This window comes from Dipodomys spectabilis, unplaced genomic scaffold, assembly GCF_019054845.1.
Source record: "Dipodomys spectabilis isolate Male_0828 unplaced genomic scaffold, ASM1905484v1 ptg000342l, whole genome shotgun sequence".
In the NCBI taxonomy this organism is placed as follows: Eukaryota; Metazoa; Chordata; class Mammalia; order Rodentia; family Heteromyidae; genus Dipodomys; species Dipodomys spectabilis.
The window spans coordinates 2,050,840-2,068,129 of record NW_024871019.1 but is presented as its reverse complement, the minus strand read 5'-3'; the positions used below and the strand labels follow the sequence as shown (position 1 = coordinate 2,068,129).

The 17,290-nt window shown below is 45.0% G+C and overlaps 1 protein-coding gene across 6 annotated transcripts in view; it reads left to right on the top strand.

Moving 5' to 3' along the window:
• Positions 1-17,290, top strand: part of Armc8 (armadillo repeat containing 8) — a 52,038-nt gene that overhangs the window by 11,737 nt on the left and 23,011 nt on the right. For 4 of the 6 annotated variants that reach the window (XR_006145083.1, XM_042665725.1, XM_042665724.1 and 1 more), the window contains 9 exons: positions 5,776-5,847; positions 7,887-8,029; positions 8,127-8,224; positions 10,255-10,347; positions 11,346-11,426; positions 13,569-13,644; positions 13,742-13,832; positions 15,710-15,770; positions 16,379-16,579. Coding sequence is in view for 5 of the 6 variants with exons in the window: in XM_042665725.1 (XP_042521659.1) it covers positions 5,776-5,847; positions 7,887-8,029; positions 8,127-8,224; positions 10,255-10,347; positions 11,346-11,426; positions 13,569-13,644; positions 13,742-13,832; positions 15,710-15,770; positions 16,379-16,579 (916 nt within the window). In the remaining variant the exon portion in view is untranslated. The remainder of the gene's footprint in view (positions 1-5,775; positions 5,848-7,886; positions 8,030-8,126; positions 8,225-10,254; positions 10,348-11,345; positions 11,427-13,568; positions 13,645-13,741; positions 13,833-15,709; positions 15,771-16,378; positions 16,580-17,290) is intronic. The other 2 variants (XM_042665726.1, XM_042665728.1) reach the window with 2 other exon arrangements.

The window sequence follows — 17,290 nt, the reverse complement described above, 5'->3', positions numbered from 1 at the left end:
CTAGTTAACGCGCCAATTGTTATTAGATTTCCAAGTGATGTCTGAAATACCAGAATTGAGAAAGCAGTCATTAGAAATTTAGATAAACTCTTAATAACCTACATGCCCTTTTCTCCAAAATTTCCACATGTTTAATAAGAGGAAACATTTTAAAGTAACTACTGGAGGGGCTTATACTTTACACAAATAAAGCCGGACAGATAGGAAACCATGAGACGCAAAGGTGACTTGTCCCTCCTTTTGCCATTCAGCACCCCAGCTACAATTCACACGAGAGTTGTAAAGAGGCTGCCTAGCTTAGGTCTAGCCTAAGGCTTCTCATGGAACTGGGAAACACACAGGACTAAAGGCCTGAGCTGTTCCGGGACAGGGGTGCACAGAGCAGGGTCGTGAGCAGATGCATTTGGACTTGAGCAAGCTGGTCCCCTTCCTCTCTTCCAGTGTTAGTTAATATTACCAGCCACATAGTATCTTATATTTACTCCAGCTCAACCATGGCAAAGCTAAGCTGCTTTGTCCATAGGTCTTCTGACTTGCTGAAAGCTCCAATGTCAGGAAAGTCTGTGAGATTCTTAGCTCTAGTTAAGCACAAAAAGCCAGAAGTGGTGCTGAGTCTCTAGTGATAGAGTGCTAGCCTTGAGTAAAAGAATCTCAAGGACAGCGCCCAGGCCCTGAGTTCAAGCCCTAGCTAGGACTGGCACCAAAAAAAAAAAGGGGGGGGGGGTGGGAATTTTAATCTACTGAAGAGGTTGGTTTCATAATAATTATTTAGTTTTCCGATTCTAGAAAATGAAGTGCCTAAGATTTCAATAGACTATGGACATATATCTTCCTGCCTGAGCTAAAGAAACAAGTTCCTATCACAAAGCATGAGGCTTTTTGAAACTTCGTTGTTTTGTTTTGTTTTTTTTGGGGGGGGGTCCGGTCATGGGGCCTGAACTCTGGGCCTGGGCTCTGTCCCTCAGCTCTTCAGCTCAAGGCTAAGTGCTCTACCACTTGAGCCACAGCACCACTTCCGGCTTTTTTCTTTTTGCTTATGTGGTGCTGAGGAATCGAACCCAGGGCCTCAGGCATGCAAAGCAAGCGCTCTACCACTGAGCCACCTTCCCAGCACTGCTTTTTGAAACTTTTAAGTTAAATAGTTTTAACATAATTCTAGGTTAATATCCTAAAAACTTATTTCCTTATTGGGTGCTAGTGGCTCACACCTGTAATCATAACTACTCAGGAGACTGAAATCTGAGAATTACAGTTTGAGACTAGCCTGGGGAGAAAATTCCACCAGACTCCATCTCTAAATAACCAGCCCAACTCAAGCAGTCTGAGCTGAGTAAGCAAGCCAATAAATGGGAGGTCCTGAGTTCAAACCCTAGTGCTATCAAAAATTTGTTATTCTTCTAATAAATGTACACAATAAATACATACAAAGAACATTTAACACCAGATGTAACAGTTTGAGTCCTGCTTATTTAGAACAGTATGTTCTAAATGTTCAAGAGGAAGTGTACTCATAACCTCACTCATGTAACTGTAACCCTCTGTATAGTAGCTTTACAATTAAAAAAAAAAAAAAAAAGAACAGTATGTTCTAAACCAGATCTGCTCAGAGAACTATGGTTAAAAGAGAGGCAGGGTTATCTAGAATTTATTACATCAAGTTTCTGTAATTTTTGCTTAAATACACTAGCAATCTGGGTGTATATAAGTGTAATATTGTGACTACCACAAGTAGCTATGTATTTATGTATTTTAGTATATGCCTTTTTTATATCTGTAGACTTCCCATTATTCCATAATGTTCTAATATATTTTTTGATCTTCACTAGACATTATTAGGTAGAGTTAAAGAATAATAGACCTCAAAAAGTGGGTGCTGGGAAAGTGGCTTATTGGTAGAGTGCTTGCCTTGCATGCATGAGGCCCTGGGTTCGATTCCTCAGCACCACATAAGCAAAAAGAAAAAAGCAGGAAGTGGCGCTGTGACTCTTGTGGTAGAGTGCTAGCCTTGAGCTGAACAGTTGAGGGACAGCACCCAGGCCCAGAGTTCAGGCCCCATGACCGGACCAAAAAAAAAAAAAAAAGTGTCTGGGTGCTTGGGTACTTATTAATGTAGCTACTCTATGCTTTGATTTTGGAAAATGTAAATTGATATGGAATCTTACATTGATAAAGTAGTTTTATAATAAACACCCTAATTTCTGAGCCAGGGTTTAATTTTCAAAATTGTCCTCTTTGTTTTGTATTGTTTTGTTGTGGTTTTGCTAGTGCTAGGGTTTTGTGCTCGTTAGGCAGTTTCTCCACCACTTGAGCCATGCCTTTAAGCCCCCAAATTAATTGTTTGTTTGTTTGTTTATGTATTGGTCATGGGGCTTGAACTCTGGGCCTGGGCACAGTCTGTCAGCTCTTCAGCTCAAGGAAAATGTGCCATCACTTGAGCCACAGCACCACTTCCGGTTTTCTGAGTGGTTTATTGGAGATACGATCTCACGGACTTTCCTGCCCAGGCTGGCTTTGAACTAGGATCCTCAAATCTCAGCCTCCTGAGTAGCTGGGATGACAGGCGTGAGCCACTGGCCCCCAGCTGTTCTCTTTATTAAGGAACCATAGATACTATAGAAAGACTTAAATATTTACAGCATTTTGTGATTTTCTTTTTGATACAGATCAGAACTGTATCTAAAATTATTTATGCTCCAAGTATATGTATCACATTGTAGTTTATAAGAATGAACTAAATTACTGTCAATTTCCAAGCCTTTTTCCCTTGCACTTAGTGTACATAGTAAAAGTAAACATAGTGTAAAAGTAAACAGTGCATCTCTAAGTTGACTTGGGTTTTTGATGGAAAGCACATTCACTTCCTTGGGCTGGGTAGGTAGTTCAGTCCAGGATCCTCGCATTGCTCAGAAATGGGCTGTATTCTGCTTTTCCCTCTGCATCTACTTTCCTAGGATTGTGTTGGTTCTTTACCATTGCCGTAGGAATCTGTCTGGGTCACTTAGCATCTGGTTTCTTAGCCTTGTGAGCACTCTGTGATAACCCAGCCCTGCCTTACATTGTGTTGCCTCTGTCTCTATAAGAAGACTGAATACTTCAGAACAGGTCCTTTGAATGGTATTTCTGTACGCTTTCCAGTGCCTAGTACCGTGCTGAGCTCAAAATCAAATGGTTGAATTGCAGTAATTTAACTAGAGCAACCCCTTCCCCTGAGATTCAAGTTGATTGGCAAAAGATTTGTTCTTGGGCTGGGAAGGTGGCTCAGTGGTAGAGTGCTTGTCTAGCATGCATGAGGCCCTGGGTTCGATTCCCCAGTACCACTTATACAGAAAAAGCAGGAAGTGGAGCTGTGGCTCAAATGGTAAAGCAGTCGCCTGAGCTGAAGAGCTGAGGGACAGCGCCCAGGCCCAGAGTTCAAGTGCCACAACCAATAAAAAAAAAAAAAAGAAGAGATTGTGTTCCTTTGATCTGGGGAAAACGTGTCTAACTAAAAGACACACATATATAAAGAGAAAAGCAAATGAATCTACCAAATTTCATTTTCTGTCAAGTTTATTACAAGGCCTGATGTGTTGAAGGTAATGGAATAATCATCTAGTATAGTAGCTGTGGCTTCAGAGGATTGGCTGTCAGTGAATACGGGGTTCTGAAAACACCTCCGCAGCTAGCCGTGCCCTCCTCGTCTGCCCCAGCGGGGTTGACGCCCCTCAGGGCTGTGGTGAGGATGATCGCATATTGTAAAGTTAGAGGTAATTACACAGCGATCTCACTTAGTTTTGCTGTGCTCCTGTCTTGTGTGATGGTTGAGTTTGCCTTTTACAAAGGTGCGTATTTCTCTGTGGCACATTGTCTAGAATCACAAGTAATGATCCATTGGTAGGAATTTCTCTGCTACTTCCAGGTCAGATTTACTTTTCTTGCCTTGAAAGGGCAGCAGACTTCGGTTGTAACAAAGTGACAGGTGTATTTTCACAGAGAAGCCGGAGGTGTGGTGGTCATCTTTCTGGAGGATGTAACAGTGATGTAAGCTCAGATGTGAGGATGAGGATGACAGATGTGTGATGGAGGGAGGGACGGACAGACAGACTACACTGTCCTTAGATTTGCTAGAGCCCTGGAGAATTATGATTATTTTCTCTTTTAGTTTTAGCTTGTTCATAGAGGTGAGCTACTATCCTCGCCTTGTAACACTGAATGGAATTTGTTTGCTCTCTATCATAGGCAGCTTAACTTGTTAAAGCCAAAGCAAGAATTCTTTTTTTCCCTTCTGGTTCTGAATTTGAACTCAGGGCCTGGACGTTGTTCCTGAGCTTTTTCAGCTCAAGGCTAGTGCTCTACCTCTGAGCCACACCTCCATTTCTGGCTTTTTGGTGATTAATTGGAGATAAGAATCTTGCAGATTTCCCTGCCTGGGCTGGCTTTGAACTGTGATTCTCAGATCTCAGCCTCCTTAGTTAGGATTACAAGTATGAGCCACCAGCTCCCAGCTGCAATGTACATGTTACTAATTATGTTTTCTTCAGTCTGCATTTAACTTTTTAGCAGGTTGGCTACCTTCTTCCTATCTTTTTTTTTTTTTTTTTTTGGTAAACTATCAAGAGAGCTGGTAAATTGGTTCGGGGGGGGTGGTGTATTTTTTTGTCTATAAAAACATTTAATTTATTCCTATTTCCTATGTTTGGAATGGGATCATGGGGCAGACACCTTGTTTCAGTTTAGGAAGAATGAGGAGACCGGGGAAACACTAGAGCTGAGGGTTCTAGATTAGAGTAGCCACGGTGGCACCTGGCACAACGTAGACCATGAGTAGGTAGCTGCTAGGTAAACGAATGAGCTGCATTTGGAACAGACAGCAAGAAGCCATAAGAGAAAGGGAGGAAGGGAGCATAAAGGACTAGCTGGGAGGCTGGGAAGGAAAGCAGCACCGCAGGGAAGGGAAGCGCCATGTCCGGGATTCAGCAGATCTGACCATTTTTAAGGCGTTAGGAGGTGTGGGGTTGATGTTTCTCCCATCGTGAGCGTAGGTACTCTTACTGTAGTTTTCTCCCTGAAAGCTAAAGAGCCCCATGTGGCTAGAATAAACATACTGGCCAATATAGGAGAACAGTGAAAATGTTTAATATAGCTTAATCTGCCTAAAATATACTTGGCTGCGTAAAGCCAAACGAGTACAATGTACTCTGTTGTTTCTAACCAGTGGACAAATAAAGTTTGAGACCTTCCTAGCAGCCCAAAGAAAGGTGGGGAGATGGAAGCGCCCCTGCAGGCCCCGTTGGCCAGTGTGGCTCCACGAGAAAGTCCCAATTCATTAAATGATGCCCAGAAATCCGAAGACAGCCATTGAAAAAACAAAACCAGCAAAGCATGCGGCACATGGACAGTAAAGCAGATAAAAGGGAATCACAGGAAGTCGTCTGACTGAAGTCAGAAAGAGAGGAAAAGTGGGCAGAGTATCCCCTAAAACAAGTCCCATGTGTTCAAGGGCTGCTGGTTTGAATTGGGTGTTGAAGGTGGCCTGTACTTCTTTATGTTCAGGACGCTGGGCCTCCCTACAGCAACTCAGTAGTTGCTCTCCCTCTCCACATAGCTGTCATTCACACACGCACGCACGCACCTCTGGTCACTGAGCGCCTAGCGCTGTCCCTTCCCTGTCACACACCAAGTGGTCAGTGCTCCACACTTGCCAATCCAAGATGTGGCATGCAAGTGGAGTGAATCCCTCTCTCTACAATGTGTCGTGTCAGTATACGTCATCCTCTTTTCTTTCCCTTCATTCAGAGACATGAAAAATGCTGTCATTGGAAACAACAAGCAGAAAGCCAACCTCATCGTTTTAGGAGCTGTCCCAAGGTCTGTTTGCTTCTAACTTCCTTTCTGCCATTCTTCCTAAGTTCCTAATGCAGCTCCTAACTGCCAGTCAGAATGCTCCTTTGATTTTGTATTGTCTTTCCTATTTTTAAAATAAATCCTTTTATTTAAAAGATACGCTTTGGGGCTGGGAAGGTGGCTCAGTTGTAGAGTGCTTGCGTTGCATACCTGAGGCCCTGGGTTCGATTCCTCAGCACCACATAAGAAAAAAGAAAAAAGCCAGAAGTGGCGCTGTGGCTCAAGTGGTAGAGTGCTAGCCTTGAGCTGAAGAGCTGAGGGACAGCACCCAGGCCCAGAGTTCGGGCCCCACGACCAGACCCCCCCCCCAAAAAAAAGATACGCTTTGAAGTATCTGGATTATCTCTAAGGAAATCTGTATATATAGCCTATCTATATCATATGGTTATAATATGTGTTGTATATGTACATACACATGCCAGCAAGTAGAATGAGAAATGATTGTGGCTGGGTATAGGTGGCTCATACCTGTATTCCCAGATGCTCAGGAGGCTGAGATCTGAAGATTGATGTTCAAAGCTAGCCAGGGCAGTAACGTCCATGAGACTGTTATCTCCAATTAACCACCAAAAAGCCAGAAGTGACTCAAATGGTAGAGTGCTAGACTTGAGCAAATGAAGCTCAGGAATGGGGCTGGGAATGTGGCTTAGTGGTAGAGTGCTCGCCTAGCATGCATGAAGCCCTGGGTTCCTCCACATACACAGAGAAGGCCAGAAGTGATGCTCTGGTTCAAGTAGTAGAGTGCTAGCCTTGAGTGAAAGAAGCTCGGGGCAATGCCCAGGCCCCTTGAGTTCAAGTCCCAAGACTGGCAAAAAAAAGAAAGAAATGATTCTGTTAATACTCTGGGAATTCAGGAATATTATTGACCCTCCTCCCCTTTCTGAGGATTTAGATTTATTTTATATAGATATTCTGTGGATGGATAGACAGCTAAATATTCTGTTCTATCTCTAATACTTTAATAAACTTATTTTTATATTATATTTAAATAGTTGCACAAAGGGTTTCAATTCAACATGTCAAATTATGCGTTCAACGCTTTCTGATCCATGTCTCCCTTCCATCATTCTCTCTATAAAACTTGACTAGAAGCCAGGCTCCCTGTCACATACTGGACAAGTACTCTATTGAAAAACTGTCTTCTTTCAAACTATGCAAAAAGCTCACATGTTATATATAGACATGCATGGATGGTGCACACATGTAAGGTCAGAATGCTGGAGTGTTACTCTGAACTTGTCCTAAGTTGTGGAGGGCTGAGATTTGGGGAGTAGGACTAATTTGATAAGCTGGACTGGAGCGGAAATGGGAGGCTTTTCTCATTCCCTACACGGGAGAGTTAGAAGAGAGAGCTTTCCTTGCCTGAAGAGCTTCTCGAGGCCTCAGCTCTGCAGTCTCATCACTACCGGTGTGGACTTAGGCTCCATTTCCACTTTGAAGTTAAGACCCGACAGAACTTGGCAGTGAGAGTCTTTGCATTCTGAGCGACTCCCCTGGGGAGGGAGAAGCAGGCAATGCGGCTGTGGCACTGTTTCCACCGAGACCACTGTACACAGACTTCAAGTGCATACCCTGTTAAGCTCTTTTGTTGAAAATAAAAAAAAAAGATCTCCTAGATCTTTTCAGATGCTTCTCTTTTTTGTCAGTTGTGGGACTTGAACTCCGCAAGGCCTAGGCACTGCCCCTGAGCTTTTTCTACAACTTTGAGCCACAGGTCCACTTCCAGTTTTTCAGTGGTTGATTGGACACGGGGACTTGTCTGACTGGGCTGGGCGTTGAACCATGATCCTCAGATCTCAGCTTCCTGAGTAGCTAGGATGACAGCCTTGAGCCACTGGTGCCTGACCAGATAGTAGAAATAGCTGATTATCTACCGAGGGTCAGATGAGTGCAGCCAGCCATGTTTTCCCCCCTGGGGGAGGTAATGTAGGTCTCCTATCTTGTGTTGCTTTATCGCATTAACTCTGGTTTTCTCATCTCTTTCCCAATCCCCTTCTTTGTAGATTGTTGTATTTGCTTCAGCAAGAAGCTTCAAGCACAGAGCTGAAGGCAGAATGTGCGGTGGTGTTAGGAAGTCTCGCGATGGGCACTGAGAACAACGTCAAGTCTCTCCTGGACTGCCATATCATCCCTGCCTTACTGCAAGGTGGGTAAGGGAAGCCGCAGAAAGGTCAGAGTGGGCTTGTCGAGTCGTAGCGTGTCACCCGGGGAGAGGGAGCCTCACGCGTCGGCTCTGCTCGCAGGACTGTTGTCTCCAGACCTGAAGTTCATCGAAGCATGCCTCCGATGCCTCCGCACCATCTTCACCAGCCCCGTCACGCCCGAGGAGCTGCTCTATACGGTGAGCTCGCTGTGCGTCGGCCATCGGTCACCATTCACTTGCTTTTTCTAACTGCTCCAGACCCATCCTTATCCTACCAATGGGTTGTAGTGCGTAACTTGGAAGACTCTAATCTAGGCCAATTGAACTTTTTTTTTGTCGGTCACGGGGTTTGAACTCTGGGCCTGGGCGCTGTCCCTCAGCTCTTCAGCTCAAGGCGAGTGCTCTACCACTTGAGCCACAGCGCCACTTCCGGTTTTCTGGTGGTTTATTGGAGATAGGAGTCTCACGGTCTCTCCTGCCCGGGCTGGCTTTGAACCGCGATCCTCAGATCTCAGCCTCCTGAGTAGCTGATTACTGAGTAGCTGAGTAGTAGGATTACAGGCGTGAGCCACCAGCGCCCGGCTCCACTTCGGTTTTCTGAGTAGTTTATTGGAGATAATAAGAGTCTCATGGCCTTTCCTGCCCTGGCTGGCTTTGAACTGCGATCCTCAGATCTTAGCCTCCTGGGTAGCTAGGATGATAGGCGTGAACCACTGGGGTGTGGCTTTTATTTCATTTTATTTTTTTAAATGAGATTAATAAAGCCCAGAGAGGGTAAATTTAGACGATGAGATCATCTAAATTACAGGCCATGTCACTTTTTACTCCCTGGAGACACTGGAGAATCCTAACAAGGGTTGGGTGGTGTGGGATGGGCCTGAGAACCGCCATGTTCCAGTGCTCGCGACTGGGTTAGAGTGTGCGCAGGCCAGCTGTAGACTGTCACTAGAAATGAGGCTGTCTAGTCAGAAATGGGCAGGACTTGTAGTTTGAAGTCCTGGTTATTGGATGGGTAACTTTGGGCAGTTACGTAACTGTTCTTAGTCTTATTTAGTCATCTGTGAACTGCGGATACCTCAACTCAGTTGACAGAGAAGGGTGCGTGTGTGAACTGGGATGGAGCTGTGGAAATGCGTGCAGACGCATGAGAGAGCTGTGGGGAGCAGGAGGGGGTGAGGTGCTGGGAGTCTTCTGCCCGCCTCTCAGTTGCCTGCTCTGTGGTTGTCCCTGCCTCCTGCTTTCTGCCGGAGGAACTGCTCTTTGATCTTCTCTACTTTCTGAGCACTGACTACCTGACTTACTTTTGAGGTTTCCTAAGTTTTTTTCTTTCTCTCTGCTTATGACGGCACATGGGATGAGATGACTTCTGTCTTTGCCACTCAGTAGCTTTTGCATACGTGGGGCATGCTTTTCTCATCCTCTTGTCTTCTGTAAGGGCCTTTGGACTAGAAGGATCAGTCTTGTTCTGTAGCTAGTTAGGATGCAGACTTAGATCCTTTCTCAAACCACAGGGCAAGGTTTGCTAAACAGCTTCTGGGAGTCTGCATGGGTGGAGGACAAGCGTGGTCTGGGATGCTGGTTGCAAGTCTCCTTTGCCATCTGTGGTTCCGGCTAAAACTCCCTTTCGCCCTGTCCTTTCTTCTGTAGGGTAAATAAAAGGAAACTCCTAGGGGATCCTTGGGGAGGTTTTGATCTTTTTCCTAGGCCACCCTGTGTCAACAGTGGGCCGGTTTGGGGCTTCAGGTAAGAAGGACTAATCCTCTAAATTATCTTGGCTAATGCAGATTGAAAGTAGCCAGCTACAGTCATTGTGAGAGATTGTAGTCATTACTGGCACTTACCAAAGCACCTCAAGATGAAAATTGTCACGTTTTATTTCTACACAGTAGTTCTTCCTTATATGCTGCTTACCTTCCCTATCATAGCAGTCACCTCCATTTCAGCACTGATTCTGATGAGTCTTCCTACAGTGATAGTACTTTATTGTAAGAACATAGGCTGATTATGGGAAGGGAGAATTACTTGCTTTTATTGGTTTCAAGGATGAATATTGAACCCTTTCCCTTGGTTTTTGCATGAGCAGATGGCCATCTTACTTTCCTTTCACCTCATCCCCTAAACAGACTTGTTTGACTGCCCATAAGATATGAGTTGAAGTATACCTACCAAGGGTGTATGCGCAGTACCTAAGTTCCTCATTACTGTCCTCTCCACCCCTTCCTCTACAGGATGCCACAGTAATACCACACCTCATGGCGCTGCTGAGCAGGTCCCGCTACACCCAGGAGTACATCTGTCAGATCTTCTCACACTGCTGCAAAGTAAGAACCATACCAGTGTTCTCCATAATGGGAAATCTTACATGTTGTTCTGAGATACGTGCCTTGTTTCTGTGTTCTTCCGGAGATGAGAGTACATATACAAGTGCAATTGTAGGTACCGTTTTATGTGTGTATGCCAGTCTTGAACTCAGGACCTAGGCACGATCCTGAGCTCTTTTGCTCAAGGCTGGCACTCTACCACTTGAGCCACAGCTCTACTTGGAGCTTCTTTTTGCTGATTAATTGGAGCTAAGAGTCTCAACAGAGTTTCCTGGCCAGATATCTAGCCTGCCTTTTCATAATACGTTTTGTTCTCTTCTGATTAAAGTCATTTGATATCTTCCCGGCCCTGGCTTCAGTAGACTTCTCATGGATGCCTTGAATGAGATTGGCCATAAAATACATTAGAATTGTGGCACCATTAAAGCTTTACATGAACACTTCACTTCTGCCACTTGGAAGATCGTTGTGACATTGATGAGTACAGAATAGTTGATGAAAAATAAAATATTTTTATTTTCCTATCTCCATAACTTCCTATTCTAAGAAGTACCCATTTTCGAAGGAAAAGTGAGAAGAAGCACATTCCCATCACAGTTACAGAGTGTTGTAGGCCAGAAACTGTCCAGGTGTGGTGTGGTTGGTGAGGGTCTCTCGCAGTTGGTTTGTGATCTCTCTCACGAAGCCCATCAGACTCCAGTTCGAAGAACGGTAGCACCACTGTCTGGTCTCCCAGGCCTAGGGCCGGGCTGTGCCCATGAAGCGCCGAGTTCACAGCGACTCTGTGGCTCCAATGGGGCTCTGTGCAGTGACTGCCGAGGACTAGCTTCTCGGCGCCCTGCTCTCCCCTTCAGGACTAAAACAAGGTCCACTCTGCTCTTCTGGGGTTGACTTTTTCAAGGGGTAACAGAGAACTCTATGCAGTCATAAATGCAGTTTTTCTTCATGGAACGAAACATGCTTTGGTTAACGTGTTGTATTCTCCCTTCTTCTTACAGGGGCCAGATCATCAAACAATTTTATTTAACCACGGCGCAGTTCAGAACATTGCTCACCTACTCACCTCACTCTCCTACAAGGTAAGATGGCAAAACTCATGGCCAGATTTTTTTTTTTCTCCCCTGGTTTTGGTTGTAGAGACAGAGGCCCCCACGTTGTCCCACTTCACTGATGGACGTGGGTCAGGAGTGCTTTATGAGGAACTGTTACAGAGTGCTGGGTCACCTAGAGAGTGTGTTGTTTTTTTTTAAAAGGTGCCCCTTCATTTCCATCTTCTTTTTTTTTTTAATCTTTATTTTTTATTGTGAACATACTGTACAGAGGGGTTACAATTACATGGGCAAGATAATGAGTACATTTCTTATCAAGCATTGCAGCCTCCTCCTTTGTTTCCCCTTCACATCCCTTCCCAGCCTCCCCCCTTCATCTCCATCTTCTCAAGACGCTGTTCTTTGCATTGCTGTTGCTTTTCATTGGTTGCATGGTATTTTCATATCTCCTTGATTTCGGCTTCAGTACTGAAGCTTCTGCTTCAGCAGGTACTTTGTAGAATGTACTAGAAGCTGCGGCTGCCTGGAGCAGTGAAGACGCAAACATTTATGGGGCCACAGCAACTTAAACTTGCAGCATACATCTGCATTGAACAATGTGTTGTTTCATATTTTGACTGAAGATCAAAGTCTGCACATCACTAGGGGTTTTGGGGTGTTAGTTTTTGTCAGTCATGGGGCTGGAACCCCCGGAGCCTGGGCACTGCCCCTGAGTTCTTTTTGTTCAAGGCAAGCGCTCTATCACTTTGAGCCACAGCACCACTTGTACTTTTCTGGTGGTTCATTGGAGATAGGAGTCTCACAGACTTTCCTGCCAGGCCTGGCTTTCAACCGCAGTCCTCAGATCTCAGCGTCCTGACTAGGATTACAGGCATGAGCCACAGCACCCGGCCTGCACATTTCCTTCTTTCTTTCTTTTTCCTGGCTTCTCTGCAGCCCCACAACTTACTGTCTGGCATTGACTTAACACCGGCCGCTCAGTGTTGCCCATCCAATCCGTGGTAGCAAATTCTGGGCTGATCTTGTTCTGCCCCGTTAGAAGCCCATGTGGCAGAAAAGAGAGTAAGCCAGGTTTGTTTCTTGCTCACATTGAACCCAGTTCACGTTCTCTCAGCCTTCCTCCTTGTGACTCCCAGGGCTCCCCGGTAGGAATGGGGAGGAGCCAGCTGGAATGGAGCTGCTGGCAGGGAAGGTCACATGTAGTGACCCAGAACCTGGCAGTACTTGCACAGCAGGGAGCAGTTGCTGAGCTCCCCTCTCCTCTGTGCTTTTCTGGGCTCCTCCTCCATCCCTCCTCCTTCCCACCACACATCCTAAGACTCAGAGGCTGGGAAGGTGGAGCTCATGGGAAGGTTTGCACCCTAGTCACATTGTATTAGCAGAGTCTGCTTCCCCCTCTGGGCACCTGCTAGTGCTGCAGGGCACTGGTCAGGTGAGGGGCGGGTCTTCTTCATGCCCAGGTCCCTCCTCTCCTCCTCCGGGTGCCTGCAGGCAGCCTGCAGTTATGTGAAGACTCCGCCTCAGAAGTGAGGGTAAGGTGGTTTGGTGGAAACAGCATGGCCCTTGGGCACCTTGTACTCTCATGTGAGTCAAGAGACTGGGCCCTGGCACCAGCCCAGACCATAGTGTGCCTACAGCGGTAGGAGCACTCTCTCGCCCTGTGTGCTTTTCCCTTCTCCACCCAGTACATTTTTTTTTTTTCTTCTTTTAATTTGCCTCCCTTCACATTTCTGATTTGGGTTTAGAAGAAATAGAAGCATCCACTTGAGAGAGCTTGCCACTTACTATTAAGCCTATTAAGATATTTAAAAATCTAAAGAAAAAAATATGTAAAAATTTAAGAAACGTATTTTATATGATAGTGTTTTATACTTCAACATTAATTTTGGCTCTTATTCTGCTTTTCAAATACACGGGGGGTATTGTGATTCCCCAAGCCTTCGTTCAGTTTAGTTCATTTTTTTCCCCCAGTATTAGCAATTGAACCCAGGCCCTCAAACACACAAGGCATTAAATACTCTAGCCTGGAGCTGTGCCCTCAAGCCATCCTCAGTATTTTAAGCAGAATTAAGTAATTATTTCTTCAAGAGAGGAGCTGAGCTTCTAACCTTAAAGTCATATTGGAAGAATTAAAGTTAGCCTGCCTTCTGTTTGTCCTTCTGTTCTTTACAGGTTCGAATGCAAGCACTGAAATGCTTCTCCGTGTTAGCTTTTGAAAACCCCCAGGTATCGATGACTCTGGTAAACGGTAGGCTGGAACTTTCCATGGCCCCTTCGTGATTTACCTCACCCACTTTGTGCATGTCGAGAGTTGCCCTCATTGCTGCTGTTCGTGTCATTTCCAGTGTTGGTTGATGGAGAGTTGTTGCCGCAGATCTTTGTGAAGATGTTGCAGAGGGATAAGCCCATCGAGATGCAGCTCACGTCTGCCAAATGGTAACTGTCAGAGCCGTGCGGCGGAACGGCCTCCTTTGTCAGTGGGCCCCCCCCCCGTCCCGCCCCCCACATCTGTGAGGGCATTGTGAACTCCTTTATTACCAGTACTGTGCTGTATAGGAAGTCTCTTTATAGCTGAGACGGCAGACCATACCTTATTATAGCCTCAGCTACTCTCTTTCCTCGGCTCTCAGTTCACATGAATGCAGAATTCGATCATGTAGAATCAGTGTCCTCTTTCAGCACTAAGCCAGGAAAATCCAGAGATCTAGGAACTGGAGTTGATGTGTACACAATGTGCACACATTCTGACGTACGAACCTCTAGCGCCTGTGGTACAGCGCTCCGCTAACTCAACTATTGAGTTTTATATTCAAGAGAACGGGGGCTTGTCTGTGAACCACAGGTGCCTTCTGGATCAGTTATTTGTATTATGTTTCTGTTTCCTGTTTCTGTCTCAACCTCAAAATGAGCACTTCATTATTAGCAAGGTAAAGTTTTCCTGTCAGTAGCTAAAATGACAATAACAAGCCGTATGATAATGTAAGCAACACAAGACAAATACAGATGATAGAATTGTTTCTAGCTTTTTATAAAACCCAAACAGGGGATGTGTTAGCCATCCTTCCCCCTCCTCCCACATTACCAAGGACTTGAACACAAAAGTGACACTAATTTGAATTTCTGAAGTACTCATCTTTCTACAAATTATTTTTATCTTTTACTCAGAAGTAAATTTATTTTCAAAAATAAAAATATGGGGCTTGGGAAAGTGGTTCAGTGGTAGAGTACTTGCCTTGCATGCATGAGGCCATGAGTTTGATTCCTCAGCACCACATAAGCAGAAAAAAACTGGAAGTGGCGCTGTAGCTCAAGTAGAGTGCTTGGGACAGCACCCACACCCAGAGTTTAGGCCCCACAGCCGACAAAAAAAAGAAAAGTGAGAACCAGTTCATTTACTTTATCTCTAAAGCTGTGACTGGTAACGTTCAAATAGCTAATTTCTGATGGATCACTGTGTTTAATCAAATACAAGCTTTCTCTTCTGTGATTGTCTTCTGCTGCTGGAGTTAGAATATCCCACTTAAACTGAGACGCTTTGTTAATCTCATATTTTATTTTTAACATTTCTTCCCTTTTATGATAGAAAATTCAATGACAAAACATACAGAGAAAATTACTTCCCCTAAAAAAAGTAAGTCAACACATGCTTAGCACTTAGCTTCAAAATATATGTGTTTGTTAGGCTGTTTGTTTTTAAGATAGGGTAACACTGTAGCCTGAGCTAGCCCAAAATTGGGAATCCTGCCTCTTGAGTATCTTAGATTACAAGCATGCATTACCAGGTCTAGCCCAATTTTGTAGATATTAAATATACATATGTATTTATGCTCGCACTGGTGGCTCATGCCTGTAATCCTAGCTATGCAGGGGGCTGATAACAGGATCATGGTTCAAAGCCAGACCAGGCAGTTCATGAGAGGCTTAACCACTCCCAACACAGAAGTGGCAATGTGGCTAAACATGGTAGAGTGCTAGCCTTGAGCAGAAAAGCTCAGGTACAATGTCCAAGCCTGAGTTCAAGCCCCACTACTGATAATGTATGTATTTAAATTTACATAAAATATAAAAATATACATGTACTGTATATATTTATATTTATAATATTTAATATACATCTCTGGCATACTGTTTCTGAATCTTTTCTAGTTTTATTACTGAGCTGACCGAACCTCAGATGAGGGAATGGCAAAGCCTTTTCCCTCCAAATAAATGACACTACTTGTTATTTTCACAAAATCTTAAAAGACAAAACATTTTTCTAAAAGAAAAGTTTTAAACCTGAAGTAAAGACTTACTCTGTCATTTTATTCCAGTTTAACTTACATGTGCAGAGCTGGAGCAATTCGGACTGATGACAGCTGCATTGTACTGAAGGTAAGCTAATTCATTCATTCACTTTAAACCCACGAAATCAGGGCTGGGAAGGTGGCTCAGTGGTCGAGTGCTTGCCTCACATGCATGAGGCCCTGGGTTCGATTCCTCAGCACCACATAAACAGAAAAAGCCTGAAGTGGTGCTGTGGCTCAAGTGGTAGAGCGCTCACCTTGAGCTGAAGAGCTAAGGGACAGTGCCCAGGCCCAGAGGTCAGTCAAGCCCCATGACTGGCAAAAAAAAAAAAAAAGTCTCACAGATTTTACTGGATTTTCCTTCCTGCTAGCTGGCTTTCCTTCCTACTCAGCTTCCTGAGTAGCTAGGATGACAGGTGTGAGCCACCGGTGCCTGGCTCTGCTCACTTGTAAGCAGAGTTTCTGTTAATATACCTTGTAGATGCAGTTTCCCTGTACCAGCACACATCGGCGATTAACCTATACACTGCATTTTGTTTGTTTTTGCATTGAAGAGAACCTTTTATTCTCTGAAAGCCAATAGAGGAAATACTTGATCTCACATGACTCCATTGAGTCAGTGAAGTTTCTACGTGCTCTTGATCAAACTTTTGCCTTTCCTCAAAAGCCAACCATTGCTCTCTGCCTGTATTTCAGACATTGCCTTGTTTGGTTCGAATGTGCAGTAAGGAAAGACTATTGGAGGAGAGGGTGGAGGGAGCGGAGACACTGGCCTATCTGATTGAGCCCGACGTAGAACTGCAGAGGATCGCCAGCATAACTGACCACCTCATTGCCATGCTGGCCGACTACTTCAAGTACCCCAGCTCCGTGAGTGCCATCACCGACATTAAACGGGTGTGTTCTCTTTCCTGTTCAGCAGCCACGACGGGGGATTCTACTTTTCCATACTGCTCTCACTTTTTAACAGTTTCTAGTTATAGCTCAAACCCACCCTCACTCCCCCCCACTTTTTTTTTTTTTTTTTTGCCGATCCGGGGGCTTGAACTCTGGGCCTGGGCACTGTCAGTGAGCTCTTCAGCTCAAGGCTAGCATTCTACCACTTGAGCCACAACATCACTTCCATCTTTTTTTATGATTAATTGGAGATTAGAGGCTCATGGATTGCCTTTGCTGCGGCTGGCTTCGAACTGTGATCCTCAGATCTCAGCCTCCTATGTAGCTAGGATGACAGGCGTGAGCCACCGGTGCCCGGCTAGCCTGTCTGAATAAAGCAGTCTTTTTAGCCTTGTTCACAGAGATGATACTGCTTTGTGGTTTTTGCCATTTCCTGTCAGGAAAGTTTTTAGGAAGCACATTAACAGGACAAGGAAACTTGTATTCCTAGCCTACAAATAAGGCTCTGAAATAGCAGAGTCTCCACTGCGCACAGACTCCGACGATGGCCCAGAATCAGCTCTGCGGCTTCATTCTCTGCCTTTTGGTCAAGGGTGATCTTTTGTACTGTGAACTGAGTGGCCTCGTCTTACCCTCCGCCCTCCGTCTTTCCTGCCACCCCTTCCCACCTTCCCTCTCTCTGCTCACACAGTGCTTTAGGCCTGCCAGAGG